The sequence below is a fragment of the Melanotaenia boesemani genome, chromosome 22, assembly GCF_017639745.1.
Source record: "Melanotaenia boesemani isolate fMelBoe1 chromosome 22, fMelBoe1.pri, whole genome shotgun sequence".
NCBI lineage: Eukaryota > Metazoa > Chordata > Actinopteri > Atheriniformes > Melanotaeniidae > Melanotaenia > Melanotaenia boesemani.
Window position 1 is genome coordinate 513,908 of NC_055703.1, and position 22,163 is coordinate 536,070.

The 22,163-nt window shown below is 41.9% G+C and overlaps 1 protein-coding gene across 1 annotated transcript; it reads left to right on the plus strand.

Annotated features, from left to right (window-relative positions):
* The first annotated feature begins 358 nt into the window (after positions 1-358).
* Positions 359-21,659, plus strand: cgrrf1 (cell growth regulator with ring finger domain 1). The gene is made up of 6 exons (XM_041975392.1): positions 359-753; positions 4,619-4,752; positions 7,093-7,270; positions 8,811-8,952; positions 9,044-9,151; positions 20,462-21,659. Exons 1-6 carry the CDS (start codon positions 611-613, stop codon positions 20,735-20,737), a joined length of 981 nt encoding a protein of 326 aa, XP_041831326.1. The 5' UTR covers positions 359-610; the 3' UTR covers positions 20,738-21,659.
* The last annotated feature ends 504 nt before the right edge of the window (positions 21,660-22,163 follow it).

A 22,163-nucleotide genomic window follows, 5' to 3' on the forward strand; every position in this document is an offset into this window, starting at 1 on the left:
GCACATCTCCCGGAAGTGACATCTCACACACTGTGTCACACCATCCCAGTACCATGCATAACCGTACATCAGAGTGGTGGGAGGTAACTTCACGGACTGTCCAGCTGCTGCAATGCACATGCTTACAATGTGCCTCCTCGGTCTTGTCTATGATGGTTAAAAAACAAACAAAACAAAAAAAAAAAACAACAACAAAAAAAAAACACATACACACACACTGAGACAACCTGACCGGTTAAGACCGAATGTTTACATGGCTCAGCAGCGCCTGCACGGGGGCTTTTATTTTGAAAAATACCGGAAGAATTTTCACTGCTCCCGTGACTGATTTCCTGTCTGCCCTTAACTGCGGATATTGACGCATTCTGTATGCGTGAAGTGTCAAAAATAGACTCGGCGCGTAAATTTAGCGGAGCGCCGTGACAAGGCGCTTCTGGGACGCTTCTGAGACGTGCTGCGACGCAAACCAAACTATTGACTAAAACGGCAGTGGAGGCCACGGCGCATCCGTAACGCACTTGGTATAAAGTAGGACTTACTGTCCCTCACAAGACTCCGTAGCTGCAGGAGAAGCGGCTGTCATGCAGACGTTCCTTGACCTGCGGACCGGATGAAGGCCTGGTTAAGACCCTATGAAGACTTGATGAAGATGGCCACCCTCTTCCTCGCCACCCTCTATGAATACTCGCCTCTCTTCTCCATCGCTGTCGTCTCTCTCTGCTTCTTTGTGACCGCCGCCATGTTACTCGGCTGGTAAGTCCTCATCTTCATCTGTCCGACCTCTCAAGTCCGCACCATCGTGACGAGCTCAGGAACGGGTCAAGACCTGGTCCTGATGGGGTCAGGACGTGATCAGAACCGGGTTAGCTCGTGACTTGACGGGGAAATAGTCAACAAACATGAACAGATTTAACGTGACAGTTTACAGGAAGCTGACTGTTCTCCTGGAGAAAAAACCCATAAAACACGCGTGGAAAAAATGCCACCACCAGGATAAGGACGGCTGCCTCGGGTCCCAGCACCTGCACACAAAATAAATGTTTAAAATAAAAAAAATCTTTATAAAACACAATCGGTTAAAAGTGCATTCACAGTATAACCACAAAATAACTCAAAGAAATTGTGCTGTTGCACTACAAGAAGAATCCAGAAAGTCCAGACAATCATATGCTGGACCTACAGGCTACCATGTAATGAACCTGACACCAAAGAGAATGCACGAGCACTTTAATGCTTGTGTGCAATCTTCATATACAGCCAAAACAGAAGGAGGCCAGGGATTAGTAAGCCCACCAGAGGATTGGCAAATATCCAGCACCTTAGAAGTAAAACAATCATTTTTTGTAGTTCAGTCAGCTGCTCCTGAGGACACTGGATCCAGCATGCAGAGTCCATGTGATCACAACAGCTGTCCAATGTCAGCTGGGTGGCAGTATTTTTCTTTAAGGTCCAATAAAGATGTTGCAGCTGAGTGGTACACTTGTTATGCAGAAGTTTCCTGTGGTGGAACAGAACTGGGAACTTTAATACGTCCATCCTCACCGTGCATTTGAAACAGCATCACAAAAAACTAGTAAGAGGCTCGTTAGCACAGGAGCTGCCCAAATGTTTATCTTAAAAAAAAATCTCCACATCATGGTGGGACTGCAGAAAGGGGAGATGGAGGAGTAGGAAGGGCATTCATCCTTGTAGTTAACTGTTTTCTGCTCTTGTTATTAGAGTGGTATGTACATTTTGTTAACACTAACTTTGTGAGGACTAAGAACAATGGGTCTCTGTATATAAACCTTCTTAAATTTGTTCTTAAGTTGTACTTGAAGTTTTTTACAGAAACCCTCTGTCAGATTTATTTAATTTATTTTTTACTTTATTTGACAGGGACAGTACACACTGATGAACATTACTGTAAATGTGTCAGTGTTACGTTTAGAGCTCATTTTTATTGTTATCCCTGGGCAAGATGTAGAATGTTGGAGATTCATGAACATGTTCGTAGACTGTGGAATTGTGCGTATCTTTCCTCTTAGAGTGGTGAATACCAACCTCCCATAAACTGAAGGGACTGACCCGCCGGCCCTACTTTGCATCTAAATGCCCAAAAAATGCAGGACCTGAAATTCACTGCGGGAATCATGCATAATATAATCGGTTGAACCCAGCTCTTATAATGCAGGAAATTCCAGCATACAATTTCAGCTGTGTGTAATAATGTGCAGTGAATGTTTGCATCGCAGCCATAAAACTGAACGCAATTATGAGCAATTTCAATCCGGTTTCTGTCCCCTTCACAGTACTGAAACAGCACTGCTCAAAATCTTCAACGACCTTCTCATAGCTTCTCACCTGTCCTTCCCTCCCCTCAGGTAAAGAGTCTGAGTGTCGCCCTCGACAGCACTCTTTCTTTTCACTCCCACATTAACAGTATCACCCGGTCTGCATATTTTCATTTGAGAAACATTTGTCGTCTCCGCCCCCCTCTTACCCCCCACACCACTGCCATCCTCGTCCACAGCCTTGTTACCTCCCGGATTGACTACTGCAACTCACTTCTCCTTGGTCTCCCCAACAAATCCCAATCCAAATCCCTCCAGAAACTGCAGCTCCTCCAAAACTCTGCGGCACATCATTACACGGACCCCTACCACTCACCACATCACCCCATCTTACAACAACGTCACTGGCTCCCCGTAAAACAAAGAATTAACTTCAAAATTCTCCTCATTACATTCAAAGCACTCCACAGTCTGGCCGCACATATATGAAGGACGTCATTCCTGCTACTCTGGACAGATATCAGTTCGCCTACAGGGAGAACCGATCGACAGAGGATGCAGTCTCACTGGCACTGCACACGGCTCTGACCCACCTGGAGCATCCTAACACCTACGTCAGGATGTTATTTGTGAACTTCAGTTCAGCTTTCAACACGGTGATCCTGGACAAGCTGACACTGAAACTCCACAACCTCGGACTGTCTAACCCCCTATGCTTCTGGATCAGGGACTTCCTCACTAATAGGCCTCAGGTGGTGAGGATTGGGGACTGCACATCATCCACACGGTTCCTGAGCACGGGCACACCACAGGGATGTGTGCTTAGCCCGGCCCTCTTCACCCTATTCACACATGACTGTCTTGCTATCCATCCCACAAACATGGTTCTGAAGTTTGCAGATGACACCACCGTGGTGGGTCTCATATCGGACAACAATGAGACCCTCTACAGAGCGGAGATCCAGCACCTGACAGGATGGTGTTCAGACAACAACCTTGTTCTGAACACCAGCAAGGCCAAGGAGGTCATTGTGGACTTTAGGAGATCCAGGAAGATGGAACACACCCCTGTCCTCATCCATGGGGAGGAGGTGGAGCGGGTGGACAACATCAAGTTCCTGGGCATCCACATTACATCTGACCTCACTTGGTCCGCACACACATCGCACCTGGTGAAGAGGGCCAAACAAAGGCTCTTCTTCCTCAGGAAGCTCAAAAGGACTGGACTCTCCTCTCAGCTTCTGATGAACTTCTACAGAGCCACCATAGAGAGCATTCTCTGTCTGAGTGCAACAGTGTGGTACGGGAGCTGCACTGCACACGACAGGAAGGTCTTGGCCCGGGTGGTGAAAACAGCACAGGGGATTGTAGGGAGTCCTCTCCCGCTCCTGGACTCAATATACGACAGCCGGGTCCAGAGAAGGGCCAGTCGTATAGCTGCAGCCCCCACCCACCCAGGACACGAACTGTTTGTACCTCTTCCCTCTGGAAAGAGATACAGAAACATCAAAGCCCACACCAACAGACTGAAACACAGCTTCTTCCCCAGAGCTGTGAAATCCATTACCCCATCTCCACCCACCCCCCATCCCCCATCCATAGACTGAACACTAAACTCCTGCAGACAGGCAGAAACACTCAGACTGCACTTTAGGACAATATGCTGCAATATGTGGATCACTTTCATGCCAGTCACTTTAAACACTTTAAATACTTGTTTGATTTGCACTGTTATTCCATTGTATTCCTTTTACTCTTTTATTTTTATATATATATATATATATATATATATATATATATATATCTAAAGATATATTGCCTTTTGCCTTTCCATACTTTTATCTTCGTGTGTTACAGTGTGCCTTTTAAGCCGAGAACTTCTGAAACAAAATTTCGTTGTGCCTTGCACAATGACAGTAAAGACTCTTGATTCTTGATATCTGATCTCCTGCACATAGCCACTCCGGTCCATTCACTTTGCTCCTCCTCTCTCCAGCTTCTTGTCCCGCCCACCTCGTCACTATGGGGAGCCGAGCATTCAGCCGCTCTGCTCCCCATCTCTGGAACTCTCTTCCCCCTGATATTCGTATTTTAACCATTTTAATGTTCTTTTGTACAGTGTCCTTGGGTGTTTTGAAAGGCGCTTTTAAATAAAATGTATTATTATTATTATTATTATTATTATTATAAAAATAAAGAATGAGTATGAGCTTAATCCCACCTTATGAATGATGAAGTTTGATGATGATGATCATCAGCTGATGAATCCATCTCGTTCTGTTGAGGTCTTCCTGGACCCGGTTTGTGTCCCTGACTGACCAGATGATGCTCTGTCCTGTCTGCAGGTTCGGCTTTGACGTCCCAGTGATCCTTCGCAGCCATGACGACGAGTCCATCACCCCGACCCCAGAGAAAGCCATGGTCCAGGTGACCAATCCATTTGCTCTGGAGCTGGGATCTGGACCAGCGAGTGTCTTGGGTGAGTTCTGATTCTGTCTAGTGTCCAGTCCTGGACCCTCATTCATCAACCAGATGTGTGGGAAGATTCTCCTGTAAAGTGGAATTTACCATCTTGTTCTTCTACTTAGAAATTTGCTGAACATGAGAACATCTCTGAGCTGTGTAGAACCAGAATCTAGTGGTAGAACCCAGGAAGTGGGATATCTGCAGGAGTTGCAGCAGGAAGTCTCAGCTTCCTCATGGACTCAGCTCACCTACATCATCATCACTTCTTTTAGAGAAAAACATTTCCTGTGTCTAATAAGCACTGAAAAGGAGCTTTTATGTCCATATAAATATGAGCTAATGTCAATGTCTTGAATCAGACCTTTCTTGTAGTTAATGCATTTGTTTTCTTCTATCAAATACACACAGATGTGTAGTGTGTGTATGTATATATATATATATATATATATATATATATATACATATATATATATATGATACAGTTCAGATGATGAAGGTTTATACAACGTTTAATCAGTTTAGTTGACTTGTTTTATTTTGAGTGTTCCTTCTTCTTTTTATAGCTTGGCTTTATAATGATTTATTTTGTTGTTATATCATTGAAGAAGAGGATGAAGAAACCTTTAGAATATTAATGGCTGACGTGCAAATGTGAAATTTAAGCGGCGTCTGCTCTGCTTCGAGCGGGAAGACGAGTCTGCACGCTGGTTCAGAGAGGAAGCCACGCCCCCTACAGGCGCCGTTGTAGCTCTGATTTTCCCAACAAATGAAGTTACACTCCTGCAGGTTACTAATAGTTTACCACTATTTCTAATAATCAGAGCAAAGTCCCAAAAGTTCTTTTCATCTTTGATTTGTAAATCACCTCGGTGGATATTTTGGCGGTATTTACGCTGTCCAGCGTCAGGTGACGCCATCAGTTTGCCGTGTCCCTGGGAAGACCCAACAAGAGGAACCACTGAAGACCCGACACTGAGCGGACGGACCACAAAGACCGACGGACGAACTTCCTGAAGATCAGGACCATTTCTTACAAACTTTTAATAAGTGGTCGTTTGGGTTGGCCGTGTAAAACCTACTTACTGTGCTATTATAACTATAATCATGATGAAATAGATGCACTGATGTACGACATATTAGGCTAAACTACTTTGTTTATATATATAAATATAGAGAGAAATATATATTGTATTAAAAAAGAAAAATCTACCACAAATACTCCTGACAAACACCTGGTTGTACCTTTTCCTTTGACAATAATTTCCCCATCGTTATGTATTTAACTTTACTTTTATCTCAGTAAAAATTCCATTGATTGATTATTGATTAACTACATTACAGTGTCAAACATTTCAAACCATAACTCAAATTTAAAACCCCTGCAGCTCAGATTTTACAAGAGTTTAATGTTTAATCCAGTTAAAACTGTTTAAACTAAATAGTTTTTAGTTATAGGTTAGTTATAGTTAGAGTTAATCAGATGGGAATGATGCTGGAAATAACAGTATATTACAGCATGCTGTTGCAGAAGATTGTTAAAAATATTTACCTCCTGTTCTTAAACTTTATAAATAAGCTTCAAAGATAAATATGAACTAAACCTGAATGAGTGAACCAAGCAGAGATGTTGGTTGGTTTCATTCTTTACAATAATTATTTATTATATTTAATCTAATTTCTTAATCAAAATGAATTAATTTATGTCTGTATTATTCATTTATCTATTTTGATTAATTTATTCCAATTATTTATTATTTAGAATCCTTTTCCAGGTGACTTCTAAACAGGTGTGTTTCATATCAGGTTACCTGAGGATGATTCGGAATGTAAATGACCAGGAATGTTCAGGAACATGTGGGAGACGAACTGGGCTCCTCATGTTTGATAAATACAGATTATTTTCTTCTCAGGAACATGGTACATTTGATTTGTAGGATGGAGTTTAGGACAGTTTCTAGAAATGTTTGATAAATGAGGGAACTGGATCAAGAAACATCTGGTACCAGTTGTAGTTCTGCTGGTCCCAGCCGTGGTTCTGGTGGTACCAGCTGGCAGCCCTAAGAGCAGTTTGATTTTTTTTTGTACAGCACCAAAATGAGCTCATATTTTCTACAAAATGATAAATTTTCTGAGTTTCACCATCTGATATGTTGTTTATGTTCTACTGGAAGTAAAATATGATGAGATCTGATCTGCATCCAGTTTATAACAACAAGGCAATTGTTTTTAATGAACATTCAGTAGTGCATCAAATCTTCTCTTTCATTCAGTCCTCCATCCTGAGCTGCACCATGTTGGCGATGAGAGGTCCTCCATCATGAGTCCAGACTAACTTGACCGTCCTCTGTTACAGAGGGAGTGTCCCTGAGGCCTCAGTGTCTACAGCCCTGCATCCTCAGCTGTTTCTGGGGCTGTGAGGTCTCTGCTCTGCAGGTTTTGCTGCAGGACCACCAGCAAAACCGGAGACTCAGGACACCCCAGCACTTCCAGCAGGCCCTGCACCTCCACTACCAGTACCACCAGAACTTCCAGTATCCTTCCATCACTCACAGAAGCCGATTCGCTCAGGTAACGGAACCCAGTCCTGTCAGTATGACGGAACCCGATCCCATCGGGTAACGGAACTGGATAATGAAACCCGATCCCGTCATGCCGTCATTGACCGATGTGGTTTTGGGGCCGACAGTTTTAACGGTCTGCTCCCCGTCTCCCTCCCTGAAGGCTTTCTTTTTGATGTTCAGCAGCTTTTTCAGGTCACTGGTGATCCAGGGTTTGTTATAGAAGCACCCCCACTGTTCATGTTGATACGATGTCCACTGTGAGGACGAGACAACAACTGGACAGGTGGGACGTTAGGGGGGGGTCAGGTTACAAAAGCTATAATCATACATAACTGTGTATGAGTGCTGTGAAGGTTGTTTTCAGTTAGTAGGGTGTCAGCTGCGGCGAATACTTCTCTCTCAGCCTTGGAGCTGCTTAACAGGACAGAGTGGGGCAGTCACACACACACACACGCCTTGCTGAACAGTGGAATAGAACAGCGCACACACACATCTACAGCGTCTGGAGGTGGGAAGAACCAGCTTGTGGCCTGATCTTCCTGAAGGAGGCAGGACAGACGAGCTGGATGCATTTCTAACATAAGTCATACTGAAAGTGAAAGATAATTTTTAACAATCATTCATCAGCAGTAACAGCGAGTCAGCAGATTTCTGATTTTATTTATTAGCCTGTTTGTTATTGGTCGTAGGCTGATTAAAATATGTTCGAGCCAGTTTCTGTGTGGGTGTTTATGGACCATCTGTTTTCATTTTTTATTAATGTTACAGGCCACTGATGCTGCTGTAAATGGACTTCTTATACAGCACTTTACTAGTCATGTTGACCACTCACAGGGCTTTACACCATATGTCACATTCACCCATTCACACACTCACTCATACAGCACTTCTACTCTTATATACTTTGCTCTGTCACACACATTCACACACAGATAGGCATGTAGTGAGGAAACGTGGGGTTCATTGTAGACGGCAGACAACAACTCTTCCTCCTCAGCTACAGCCGCCCAGCTGTTTGTCTCTTTATCAGAGACTCCAGTAATTCTTGACCTGACTACGTCATGTATAAAAAAATCTCATTCAGTCTTCAGATGAAGCAGGCTGAGTTAACACAGCAGACACGGAGACACGGTTTGTCCAGGATCCGTTCTTATCTCATCCATCATTTCCCGTCTGCTCTGTTTTCTCCCTCCATCAAACTCAAAGTGGGACGAATCTGTCCCGGAGTCTGAGTACAGATGTTTATTTTAGGAACAAGTTACACTTTTTGGAAGTATTGAACGTGTCTACTGATTCCTGCTAACTTTGCATGGTTTTAGTGTGGTTACGCAGTAAAACAGTTGATGTTCACATTAACAGGAAGATTTGTGGTGTTCGTGATCATCTGTGGGCTGGTCTGGGTCAAAATACAAGTGCTTATTTTTAGTCCCAGTCCACCCCTGCCACCAAAGAACAGTTCCTGGACCCGTCAGAACCAGTACCGTTGTCCTCTTTGACTCCTCCCCCTCAGCATTGGCAGCGAGGACTCAGAGGAACGGCGGACTCTCATCCCGGCTAACATGGGGATCACAGACTTCGGACCCCTGCCCAGACAGCGGTACCCTCTGGTGTCGGTTCTGACAGTGGCAAAGACCGCCCACCCGTACAGCATAGTGAGTCCATCGGGTCGTGGAGCCACTTCCTGTGTTTTGCTCTTTTTCCATAGAAACAGTGAGTCAGCTGACTGACCTCCGTCTTGCTCAGGTGTCCAGTGTGACGGTCCTTCATGTTCCTGATGAGCGGTACCAGCTGTCTGCTCGGGTTCTCTTCCAGTACCTTCTCACCTCGGAGGGGAACGTGTATGAGCTCAAGGTAGGAGGCCTCAAAATTCCTAACAAGGAGTCTACGTTTAGGAGTGATTCCAGAACATTCTCAGATACTCTGAGCAAGGAATGGACAGAAACTCCTGTCTTAGTGAGGAAGTGTGGTCGACCTCTTTGCTAGGTATGAGTCATCACTTCAAAAGCTGTGACTGGTTTATCCTAAAAGCTAGACACACCTCTGGTGAAAATGGGCAAAGAATGAACGTCAAATCAAAAACTTATTATGGAATCTAATCTGTATGAAAACTGTGTGATTATAAATATTATTTTACTTAAAAAGAACATCTGTTTTATAAACGGAAGCTAAACTTTAAAATGACCCTACAAAAAATGTAGAAACTCAGACCGGCTCAGTGTTCACATGCTGGTCGTTCTATTTATTTTCCTCCATTTATTCACCGCGCTGGTAGTTCTATTTATTTTCCTCCATTTGTTCACCGCGCTGGTAGTTCTATTTATTTTCCTCCATTTATTCACTGCGCTGGTAGTTCTATTTATTTTCCTCCATTTATTCACCGCGCTGGTAGTTCTATTTATTTTCCTCCATTTATTCACCGCGCTGGTAGTTCTATTTATTTTCCTCCACTTATTCACCGCGCTTTTAGTTCTATTTATTCACCGCGCTGGTAGTTCTATTTACTTTCCTCCATTTATTCACCGCGCTGGTAGTTCTATTTATTTTCCTCCACTTATTCACCTCGCTGGTAGTTCTATTTATTTTCCTCCATTTATTCACCGCGCTGGTAGTACTATTTATTTTCCTCCATTTATTCACCGCGTCAGTAGTTTTATTTATTTTCCTCCATTTATTCACCGCGCTGGTAGTTCTATTTATTTTCCTCCACTTATTCACCTCGCTGGTAGTTCTATTTACTTTCCTCCATTTATTCACCGCGCTGGTAGTTCTATTTACTTTCCTCCATTTATTCACCGCACTGGTAGTTCTATTTATTCACCGCACTGGTAGTTCTATTTACTTTCCTCCATTTATTCACCGCGCTGGTAGTTCTATTTATTTTCCTCCACTTATTCACCTCGCTGGTAGTTCTATTTATTTTCCTCCATTTATTCACCGCGCTGGTAGTACTATTTATTTTCCTCCATTTATTCACCGCGTCAGTAGTTTTATTTATTTTCCTCCATTTATTCACCGCGCTGGTAGTTCTATTTATTTTCCTACACTTATTCACCGCGCTGGTTGTTCTATTTATTTTCCTCCATTTATTCACAGCGCTGGTAGTTCTATTTATTTTCCTCCATTTATTCACCGCGCTGGTAGTTCTATTTATTTTCCTCCGTTTATTCACTGCGCTGGTAGTTCTATTTATTTTCCTCCATTTATTCACCGCGCTGGTAGTTCTATTTATTTTCCTCCATTTGTTCACTGCGCTGGTAGTTCTATTTATTTTCCTCCACTTATTCACCGCGCTGGTAGTTCTATTTATTTTCCTCCACTTATTCACCGCGCTGGTCGTTCTATTTATTTTCCTCCATTTATTCACTGCGCAGGTCGTTCTATTTATTTTCCTCCATTTATTCACCACGCTGGTAGTTCTATTTATTTTCCTCCACCTATTCACCGCGCTGGTAGTTCTATTTATTTTCCTCCATTTATTCACTGCGCAGGTCGTTCTATTTATTTTCCTCCATTTATTCACCGTGCTGGTAGTTCTATTTATTTTCCTCCACTTATTCACTGCGCTGGTAGTTCTAATTATTCACCGCGCTGGTAGTTTTATTTATTTTCCTACATTTATTCACCGCGCTGGTAGTTCTATTTATTTTCCTCCATTTATTCACCGCGCTGGTAGTTCTATTTATTTTCCTACACTTATTCACCGCGCTGGTCGTTCTATTTATTTTCCTCCATTTATTCACCACGCTGGTAGTTCTATTTGTTTTCCTCCATTTATTCACCGCGCTGGTAGTTCTATTTATTTTCCTCCACTTTTTGACCGCGCTGGTAGTTCTATTTCTTTTCCTCCATTTATTCACCGCGCTGGTCGTTCTATTTATTTTCCTCCATTTATTCACCGCGCTGGTAGTTCTATTTATTTTCCTCCATTTATTCACCGCGCTGGTAGTTCTATTTATTTTCCTCCACTTATTCACCGCGCTGGCCGTTCTATGTATTGTCCTCCATTTATTTACCGTGCTGGTAGTTCTATTTATTTTCCTCCATTTATTCACCGCGCTGGTAGTTCTATTTATTTTCCTCCATTTATTCACCGCGCTGTTAGTTCTATTTATTCACCGCGCTGGTAGTTCTATTTATTCACCGCGCTGGTAGTTCTATTTATTTTCCTCCACTTATTTACCGCGCTGGTAGTTCTATTTATTTTCCTCCACTTATTTACCGCGCTGGTAGTTCTATTTATTTTCCTCCATTTATTCACTGCGCTGGTCGTTCTATTTATTTTCCTCCATTTATTCACCGCGCTGGTAGTTCTATTTATTTTCCTCCATTTATTCACTGCGCTGGTAGTTCTATTTATTTTCCTCCACTTGTTCACCGCCCTGGTAGTTCTATTTATTTTCCTCCACTTATTCACCGCGCTGGTCGTTCTATTTATTTTCCTCCATTTATTCACAGCGCTGGTAGTTCTATTTATTCACCGCACTGGTAGTTCTATTTATTTTCCTCCATTTATTCACCGCGCTGGTAGTTCTATTTATTTTCCTCCACTTATTCACCTCGCTGGTAGTTCTATTTATTCACCGTGCTGGTAGTTCTATTTATTTTCCTCCATTTATTCACCGCGCCAGTAGTTTTATTTATTTTCCTCCATTTATTCACCGCGCTGGTAGTTCTATTTATTTTCCTCCATTTATTCACCGCGCTGGTAGTTCTATTTATTTTCCTACACTTATTCACTGCGCTGGTCGTTCTATTTATTTTCCTCCATTTATTCACAGCGCTGGTAGTTCTATTTATTTTCCTCCATTTATTCACCGCGCTGGTAGTTCTATTTATTTTCCTCCATTTATTCACTGCGCTGGTAGTTCTATTTATTTTCCTCCATTTATTCACTGCGCTGGTCGTTCTATTTATTTTCCTCCATTTATTCACCGCGCTGGTAGTTTTATTTATTTTCCTCCATTTATTCACTGCGCTGGTAGTTCTATTTATTTTCCTCCACTTGTTCACCGCGCTGGTAGTTCTATTTATTTTCCTACACTTATTCACTGCGCTGGTCGTTCTATTTATTTTCCTCCATTTATTCACAGCGCTGGTAGTTCTATTCATTTTCCTCCACTTATTCACCTCGCTGGTAGTTCTATTTATTTTCCTCCATTTATTCACCGCGCTGGTAGTTCTATTTATTTTCCTCCATTTATTCACCGCGCCAGTAGTTTTATTTATTTTCCTCCATTTATTCACCGCGCTGGTAGTTCTATTTATTTTCCTACACTTATTCACAGCGCTGGTAGTTCTATTTATTTTCCTCCATTTATTCACCGCGCTGGTAGTTCTATTTATTTTCCTCCATTTATTCACTGCGCTGGTAGTTCTATTTATTTTCCTCCATTTATTCACCGCGCTGGTAGTTCTATTTATTTTCCTCCATTTATTCACTGCGCTGGTAGTTCTATTTATTTTCCTCCACTTGTTCACCGCGCTGGTAGTTCTATTTATTTTCCTCCACTTATTCACCGCGCTGGTCGTTCTATTTATTTTCCTCCATTTATTCACAGCGCTGGTAGTTCTATTTATTTTCCTCCACTTGTTCACCGTGCTGGTAGTTCTATTTATTTTCCTCCATTTATTCACCACGCTGGTAGTTCTATTTATTTTCCTCCACTTATTCACCGCGCTGGTAGTTCTATTTATTTTCTGCCATTTATTTACTGCGCAGGTCGTTCTATTTATTTTCCTCCATTTATTCACCGTGCTGGTAGTTCTATTTATTTTCCTCCACTTATTCACTGCGCTGGTAGTTCTAATTATTCACCGCGCTGGTAGTTTTATTTATTTTCCTACCTTTATTCACCGCGCTGGTAGTTCTATTTATTTTCCTCCATTTATTCACCGCGCTGGTAGTTCTATTTATTTCCCTAAACTTATTCACCGCGCTGGTCGTTCTATTTATTTTCCTCCATTTATTCACAGCGCTGGTAGTTCTATTTGTTTTCCTCCATTTATTCACCGCGCTGTTAGTTCTATTTATTTTCCTCCATTTATTCACCGCGCTGGTAGTTCTATTTATTTTCCTCCACTTGTTCACCGCGCTGGTAGTTCTATTTATTTTCCTCCACTTATTCACCGTGCTGGTCGTTCTATTTATTTTCCTCCATTTATTCACAGCGCTGGTGGTTCTATTTATTCACCGCACTGGTAGTTCTATTTATTTTCCTCCATTTATTCACCGCGCTGGTAGTTCTATTTATTTTCCTCCACTTATTCACCTCGCTGGTAGTTCTATTTATTCACCGCGCTGGTAGTTCTATTTATTGTCCTCCATTTATTCACCGCGCCAGTAGTTTTATTTATTTTCCTCCATTTATTCACCGCGCTGGTAGTTCTATTTATTTTCCTCCATTTATTCACCGCGCTGGTAGTTCTATTTATTTTCCTCCACTTATTTACCGCGCTGGTAGTTCTATTTATTTTCCTCCACTTATTCACCGCGCTGGTAGTTCTATTTATTTTCCTCCATTTATTCACTGCGCTGGTAGTTCTATTTATTTTCCTCCACTTGTTCACCGCGCTGGTAGTTCTATTTATTTTCCTCCACTTATTCACCGCGCTGGTCGTTCTATTTATTTTCCTCCATTTATTCACAGCGCTGGTAGTTCTATTTATTCACCGCACTGGTAGTTCTATTTATTTTCCTCCATTTATTCACCGCGCCGGTAGTTCTATTTATTTTCCTCCACTTATTCACCGCGCTGGTAGTTCTATTTATTTTCCTCCATTTATTCACTGCGCTGGTAGTTCTATTTATTTTCCTCCATTTATTCACCGCGCTGGTAGTTCTATTTATTTTCCTCCATTTATTCACAGCGCTGGTAGTTCTATTTATTTTCCTCCACTTATTCACCGCGCTGGTAGTTCTATTTATTCACCGCACTGGTAGTTCTATTTATTCACCGCACTGGTAGTTCTATTTATTTTCCTCCCTTTATTCACCGCGCTGGTAGTTCTATTTATTTTCCTCCACTTATTCACCTCGCTGGTAGTTCTATTTATTTTCCTCCATTTATTCACCGCGCTGGTAGTTCTATTTATTTTCCTCCATTTATTCACCGCGCCAGTAGTTTTATTTATTTTCCTCCATTTATTCACCGCGCTGGTAGTTCTATTTATTTTCCTACACTTATTCACAGCGCTGGTAGTTCTATTTATTTTCCTCCATTTATTCACCGCGCTGGTAGTTCTATTTATTTTCCTCCATTTATTCACTGCGCTGGTAGTTCTATTTATTTTCCTCCATTTATTCACCGCGCTGGTAGTTCTATTTATTTTCCTCCATTTATTCACTGCGCTGGTAGTTCTATTTATTTTCCTCCACTTGTTCACCGCGCTGGTAGTTCTATTTATTTTCCTCCACTTATTCACCGCGCTGGTCGTTCTATTTATTTTCCTCCATTTATTCACAGCGCTGGTAGTTCTATTTATTTTCCTCCATTTATTCACCACGCTGGTAGTTCTATTTATTTTCCTCCACTTATTCACCGCACTGGTAGTTCTATTTATTTTCTTCCATTTATTCACTGCGCAGGTCGTTCTATTTATTTTCCTCCATTTATTCACCGTGCTGGTAGTTCTATTTATTTTCCTCCACTTATTCACTGCGCTGGTAGTTCTAATTATTCACCGCGCTGGTAGTTTTATTTATTTTCCTACCTTTATTCACCGCGCTGGTAGTTCTATTTATTTTCCTCCATTTATTCACCGCGCTGGTAGTTCTATTTATTTCCCTAAACTTATTCACCGCGCTGGTCGTTCTATTTATTTTTCTCCATTTATTCACAGCGCTGGTAGTTCTATTTGTTTTCCTCCATTTATTCACAGCGCTGTTAGTTCTATTTATTTTCCTCCATTTATTCACCGCGCTGGTAGTTCTATTTATTTTCCTCCACTTGTTCACCGCGCTGGTAGTTCTATTTATTTTCCTCCACTTATTCACCGTGCTGGTCGTTCTATTTATTTTCCTCCATTTATTCACAGCGCTGGTGGTTCTATTTATTCACCGCACTGGTAGTTCTATTTATTTTCCTCCATTTATTCACCGCGCTGGTAGTCCTATTTATTTTCCTCCACTTATTCACCTCGCTGGTAGTTCTATTTATTCACCGCGCTGGTAGTTCTATTTATTTTCCTCCATTTATTCACCGCGCCAGTAGTTTTATTTATTTTCCTCCATTTATTCACCGCGCTGGTAGTTCTATTTATTTTCCTCCATTTATTCACCGCGCTGGTAGTTCTATTTATTTTCCTACACTTATTCACCGCGCTGGTGGTTCTATTTATTCACCGCGCTGGTAGTTCTATTTATTCACCGCGCTGGTAGTTCTATTTATTTTCCTCCATTTATTCACAGCGCTGGTAGTTCTATTTATTTTCCTCCATTTATTCACCACGCTGGTAGTTCTATTTATTTTCCTCCACTTATTCACCGCGCTGGTAGTTCTATTTATTTTCCTCCATTTATTCACCGTGCTGGTAGTTCTATTTATTTTCCTCCACTTATTCACTGCGCTGGTAGTTCTAATTATTCACCGCGCTGGTAGTTTTATTTATTTTCCTACATTTATTCACCGCGCTGGTAGTTCTATTTATTTTCCTCCATTTATTCACCGCGCTGGTAGTTCTATTTATTTTCCTACACTTATTCACCGCGCTGGTCGTTCTATTTATTTTCTTCCACTTATTCACAGCGCTGGTAGTTCTGTTTATTTTCCTCCATTTATTCACTGCGCAGGTCGTTCTATTTATTTTCCTCCATTTATTCACCGCGCTGGTAGTTCTATTTATTTTCCTCCACTTATTCACCGCGCTGGTAGTTCTATTTATTTTACTCCATTTATTCACCGCGCTGGTAGTTCTATTTATTCACCGCGCTGTTAGTTCTATTTATTCACCGCGCTGGTAGTTCTATTTATTCACCGCGCTGGTAGTTCTATTTATTTTCCTCCATTTATTCACCGCGCCAGTAGTTCTATTTATTTTACTCCATTTATTCACCGTGCTGGTAGTTCTATTTATTCACCGCGCTGGTAGTTCTATTTATTCACCGCACTGGTAGTTCTATTTATTTTCCTCCATTTATTCACTGCGCTGGTCGTTCTATTTATTTTCCTCCATTTATTCACCGCGCTGGTAGTTTTATTTATTTTCCTCCATTTATTCACTGCGCTGGTAGTTCTATTTATTTTCCTCCACTTGTTCACCGCGCTGGTAGTTCTATTTATTTTCCTCCACTTATTCACCGCGCTGGTAGTTCTATTTATTTTCCTCCATTTATTCACTGCGCAGGTCGTTCTATTTATTTTCCTCCATTTATTCACCGTGCTGGTAGTTCTATTTATTTTCCTCCACTTATTCACCGCGCTGGTAGTTCTAATTATTCACCGCGCTGGTAGTTTTATTTATTTTCCTACATTTATTCACCGCGCTGGTAGTTCTATTTATTTTCCTCCATTTATTCACCGCGCTGGTAGTTCTATTTATTTTCCTACACTTATTCACCGCGCTGGTCGTTTTATTTATTTCCCTCCATTTATTCACCGCGCTGGTAGTTCTATTTATTTTCCTCCATTTATTCACCGCGCTGTTAGTTCTATTTATTTTCCTCCATTTATTCACCGCGCTGGTAGTTCTATTTATTTTCCTCCATTTATTCACCGCGCTGGTAGTTCTATTTATTTTCCTCCATTTATTCACCGCGCTGGTAGTTCTATTTATTTTCCTCCACTTATTCACCGCGCTGGTAGTTCTATTTCTTTTCCTCCATTTATTCACCGCGCTGGTAGTTCTATTTATTTTCCTCCATTTATTCACTGCGCTGGTAGTTCTATTTATTTTCCTCCATTTGTTCACCGCGCTGGTAGTTCTATTTATTTTCCTCCACTTATTCACCACGCTGGTAGTTCTATTTATTTTCCTCCACTTATTCACCACGCTGGTAGTTCTATTTATTTTCCTCCACTTATTCACCGCGCTGGTAGTTCTATTTATTTTCCTCCATTTATTCACTGCGCAGGTCGTTCTATTTATTTTCCTCCATTTATTCACCGCGCTGGTAGTTCTATTTATTTTCCTCCACTTATTCACCGTGCTGGTAGTTCTATTTATTTTCCTCCATTTATTCACCATGCTGGTAGTTCTATTTATTTTCTTACACTTCTTCACCGCGCTGGTAGTTCTAATTATTCACCGCGCCGGTAGTTCTATTTATTCACCGCCCTGGTAGTTCTATTTATTTTCCTCCACTTATTCACCGTGCTGGTAGTTCTATTTATTTTCCTCCATTTATTCACTGCGCTGGTAGTTCTATTTATTTTCCTCCATTTATTCACTGCGCCGGTCGTTCTATTTATTTTCCTCCATTTATTCACCTCGCTGGTAGTTCTATTTATTTTCCTCCATTTATTCACTGCGCAGGTCGTTCTATTTATTTTCCTCCATTTGTTCACCGCGCTGGTAGTTCTATTTATTTTCCTCCATTTATTCACCGCGCTGGTAGTTCTATTTATTTTTCTCCATTTATTCACCGCGCTGGTAGTTCTATTTATTTTCCTCCATTTATTCACCGCGCTGGTAGTTCTATTTATTTTCCTCCATTTATTCACCGCGCTGGTAGTTCTATTTATTTTCCTCCATTTATTCACCACGCTGGTAGTTCTATTTATTTTCCTCTATGTATTCACCGCGGTGGTCGTTCTATTTGTTATTTATTTTCCTCCATTTATTCACAACGCAAGTAGTTCTATTTATTTTCCTCTATTTATTCACCGCCCTGGTAGTTCTATTTATTTTCCTCCATTTATTCACCACGCTGGTAGTTCTATTTATTTTCTTCCACTTCTTCACCGCGCCGGTAGTTCTATTTATTCACCGCCCTGGTAGTTCTATTTATTTTCCTCCACTTATTCACCGCGCTGGTAGTTCTATTTATTTTCCTCCACTTATTCACCGAGCTGGTAGTTCTATTTCTTTTCCTCCATTTATTCACCGCGCTGGTAGTTCTATTTATTTTCCTCCATTTATTCACCACGCTGGTAGTTCTATTTCTTTTCCTCCATTTATTCAGCGCGCTGGTTGTTCTATTTATTTTCCTCCATTTATTCACCACGCTGGTAGTTCTATTTCTTTTCCTCCATTTATTCAGCGCGCTGGTTGTTCTATTTATTTTCCTCCATTTATTCACCACGCTGGTAGTTCTATTTATTTTCTTCCACTTCTTCACCGCGCCGGTAGTTCTATTTATTCACCGCCCTGGTAGTTCTATTTATTTTCCTCCACTTATTCACCGCGCTGGTAGTTCTATTTATTTTCCTCCACTTATTCACCGAGCTGGTAGTTCTATTTCTTTTCCTCCATTTATTCACCGCGCTGGTAGTTCTATTTATTTTCCTCCATTTATTCACCACGCTGGTAGTTCTATTTATTTTCCTCCACTTATTCACCGCGCTGGTAGTTCTATTTATTTTCCTCCACTTATTCACCGAGCTGGTAGTTCTATTTCTTTTCCTCCATTTATTCACCGCGCTGGTAGTTCTATTCATTTTCCTCCATTTATTCACCGCGCTGGTAGTTCTATTTATTTTCCTCCACTTATTCACCGCGCTGGTAGTTCTATTTATTTTCCTCCACTTATTCACCGCGCTGGTAGTTCTATTTATTTTCCTCAATTTATTCACCGCGCTGGTAGTTCTATTCATTTTCCTACATTTATTCACCACGCTGGTAGTTCTATTTATTTTCCTCCATTTATTCACCGCGCTGGTAGTTGTTGCGTTTTCAACTTTGAACATTTCAACTACATTTTTTAATGAGGATAAAATGGCTCAGCTGTCAACAATATGTGATTGGTGACCGGCCTCTAAGAAGCCGTGCTGGTTGGCTTTCAGATCCACCACAAACCAGAGAACAGCAGCTGGACAGAGGATCGGTGTTTGCTCCTGGATCAGTTGGTCAACGACCAAAAAATTGTTTTGTGAGGTTTATTTCAGGAAAAAACAATGAATATGATTCCTGCACAGTCCAATCTGTAACATTTAATGAATTCACTGTCATCCAGTGTTTGGAGAACATCTCACCGGCCTCTTCTGTCCACCATTCTGTCCTCTACTCAGGGAACTCCTGAGCATCTTAAAAGTCCTCTTCCCTGCTGCTAACAGATCTCACCTGGAAGCTCTCTTAAGGGCTGAGATTCTTTAGGAACAGCTTTTATCTTTACTGGGATCTTCTCTTCACTTTTAGGGGAAATTCTAAGAAAACAGGATTCTCAGAGTTTTCTTAGAATTTGGCTGCTAGGAGCAACTCTTTGCACTAAGAATCTTTAGGAATACGGGCCCAGGTCCTTTCATGTCAGAACCCAGTCTAGACAAGGACTGAACCAGGTCTGGACCAGTCTAAACAGGGTATGGACCAGTCTGGACTTGGGCTGAGCGATTAATCGATAAATCTAATTTTCTTTTTCCTCTCTTTGGGCTTCCATAGTTGGGTCATGGCTCAGCCTTCCCTCCGCACCAGAACGGTGTTTGTCTGAAAGCTTTAACAGGTTTACAGTGAAGTGAGGTGTCAGTCTCGCCTGGAATTTAGCCGTGATGAGAGCAGCGACAAACGCTGCTCTCTACAAGATGCAGAAGACAACTTCCGCCCACAAACTCTCGTTAAGAGACGACCTACATCAGGGAAGTATGAGAAGGATCCAGATGGAGAGAGATCCCGGATGCAGTTGTGTTGCATTTCCCTGTACAAGATATGAAGCCATTTATACGGCGAAGGTTATTACTTTACTTGCTGTCTGTCATTCACGTAAATCAATAAAACAAGAACATTTTGCATCCAAAAGCTTTAAGTTTAATATAGTTTTTAAGAATGAAAAGAAAAAAAATTAAAATCATTGGATTTGGTTTGAAAAAATCTGACCTATTTATAGGACACATCGCCCAGCCCTAGTCTGGACTAAGTCTGGATTGGGTCTGAACCAGGTCTGGACCAGTCTGGGCAAAATCTGGACTGGGTCTGAAATAGATATGGACTATTGTTACCCAGTCTGAACCAGGTCTGTCAGAAGGCCAGAAGGACAAACTGTATAAAATGATTGTGTGTGTGTGTCTCCTGCAGCCTCTCTTCATGTCTGCTGATAGTGGGGGCCCAATGGTGCCCCCGCCCTGTGTGGAGGACTGGTCTGAGGATGGAGACTGGTCTGAGGGGACGTCCAGGGACTGTGTGGTCTGCCAGAATGCAGCAGTGAACCGGGTCCTGCTGCCCTGCAGACACGCCTGTGTGTGTGATCAGTGTGTGTCGTACTTCCAGCACTGTCCCATCTGCAGAGCCTTCGTCATGGAGTCTTTCATACTGGGACTGGCAGCAGAACAAGGACATCAGCAGGAAGGGTGAAGATGGGAGAGTGTGAGGACATTTTGGACGGAAAGGAAAAAGATCTTATAAGAATAAACATCAGAACTTCAGTAAAAAAAACAGGAGCTCCCCCTGCTGGCTGGGAGTCTTTCATCATGTCTGTGGAGTTAAAATCTGGGGAAGTGAAGATAAATCTCCATGGAAACGGGTTGTTGTGTATCAGACTGTGTAGTTGGACTGTTTCAGCGCCATCATAATCTCAGAAAATTTGAGTATTACATGAACTGTTGACCATGTGAAGAGTCTAGTCCTGCATATGAAGCCAGGTCTTGGTCTAGTCCTTCTGCATGGACTCCTGCCTCCATGCGGCGTGGATGTTACCAGCCTGTGGTCCTGCTGGGTGGAATGAAGACCAGGATGCTTCAATTCTTCAGCTTTTCTGCATTGCTCTGTCTCATGTGTCTCATCTTCCTCTTTGCAACGCTCCATAGATTTTCTACGGGGTTCAGGTCTGGAGAGTCTGCTGGCCAGTCCAGCCCAGTAAACCTTGGTCATTGAACCAGGTTTGGGTTCTTGTAGCAGTGTGGTAGGTGCCAAGTCCTGCTGGAAAATAAAGTCAGCATCTCCACAAAGGAAGCATGAAGTGCTCTAGAACCTCCTGGTAGACGCTGGACTTAGTAAAGCCCAGTGGACCAGCACCAGATGACATGGCTCCCACATCACCACCCAATGTGGTTCGCTTGATGGTTTATGGTTCCAAGGACATATTTTGGAGCACAATGCAACTTGATGCTGCGAGAGTTCCTTCCTGAGATGGGGTGGACCTGTTGAGGGTCCCCACTCGGGTCATTAATTCCTGAGCAGTGTAGTGTTTTCCTCCCCCTCCTTGGGGAGAAGTTTCTTTTGGTCTGTGTTAAGGGAAATCCATCTGACGATAAGTTAATAAAACATTAAAAGCAAAGTTCTTGATGTGTGTGTTGATGTCTGGTTCCTTGTTGATCCATAGAAAACTGCTACAAGGCAGTAAAAACGGGCAGATTTCAGCCATAGTTGCAAATGAGTAATCATGATTAATTCATTTTAATCTGATCAGAAGTTTGGGACAGTTTGGGGTTTTATGGGATTAACTGTAAATGCTGTTAGGATTTTCCTTTTCCCTAAATGGTTCGACCAGTCAGACATTCTTTAAGTTGAGACTTAAATAAGCTGGACAGTTGTCCTGCTCCGGATCCGATTGGTTCACCAGCACTAGTTACCATAGCAACTCAGCTGGACACGTATTGCAGTCCAGAGCAGACTGGTACTTCAGAACTAGTTACCATGGTAACCAAGAGTTATTTTAGGAACTGAAGATGAGCCAGACTTATCGGAATATGCAAGACTTTCCCTTAATCCTGCTTCATGGAAGACCCCTGTAGTCCTCCGAGACATAAGAGGCAGTCTGGTAGATGGTGGTGGTCTGTAT

Excerpts from the sequence above, each read along its gene's own strand:
- cgrrf1 (XM_041975392.1), top strand. The coding sequence starts at position 611 with ATGAAGGCCTGGTTAAGACCCTATGAAGACTTGATGAAGATGGCCACC. Across the intron at positions 4,753-7,092 it reads TGGACCAGCGAGTGTCTTGG|AGGGAGTGTCCCTGAGGCCT; the intron begins GTGAGTTCTGAT and ends CCTCTGTTACAG. Across the intron at positions 8,953-9,043 it reads CCGCCCACCCGTACAGCATA|GTGTCCAGTGTGACGGTCCT; the intron begins GTGAGTCCATCG and ends CGTCTTGCTCAG.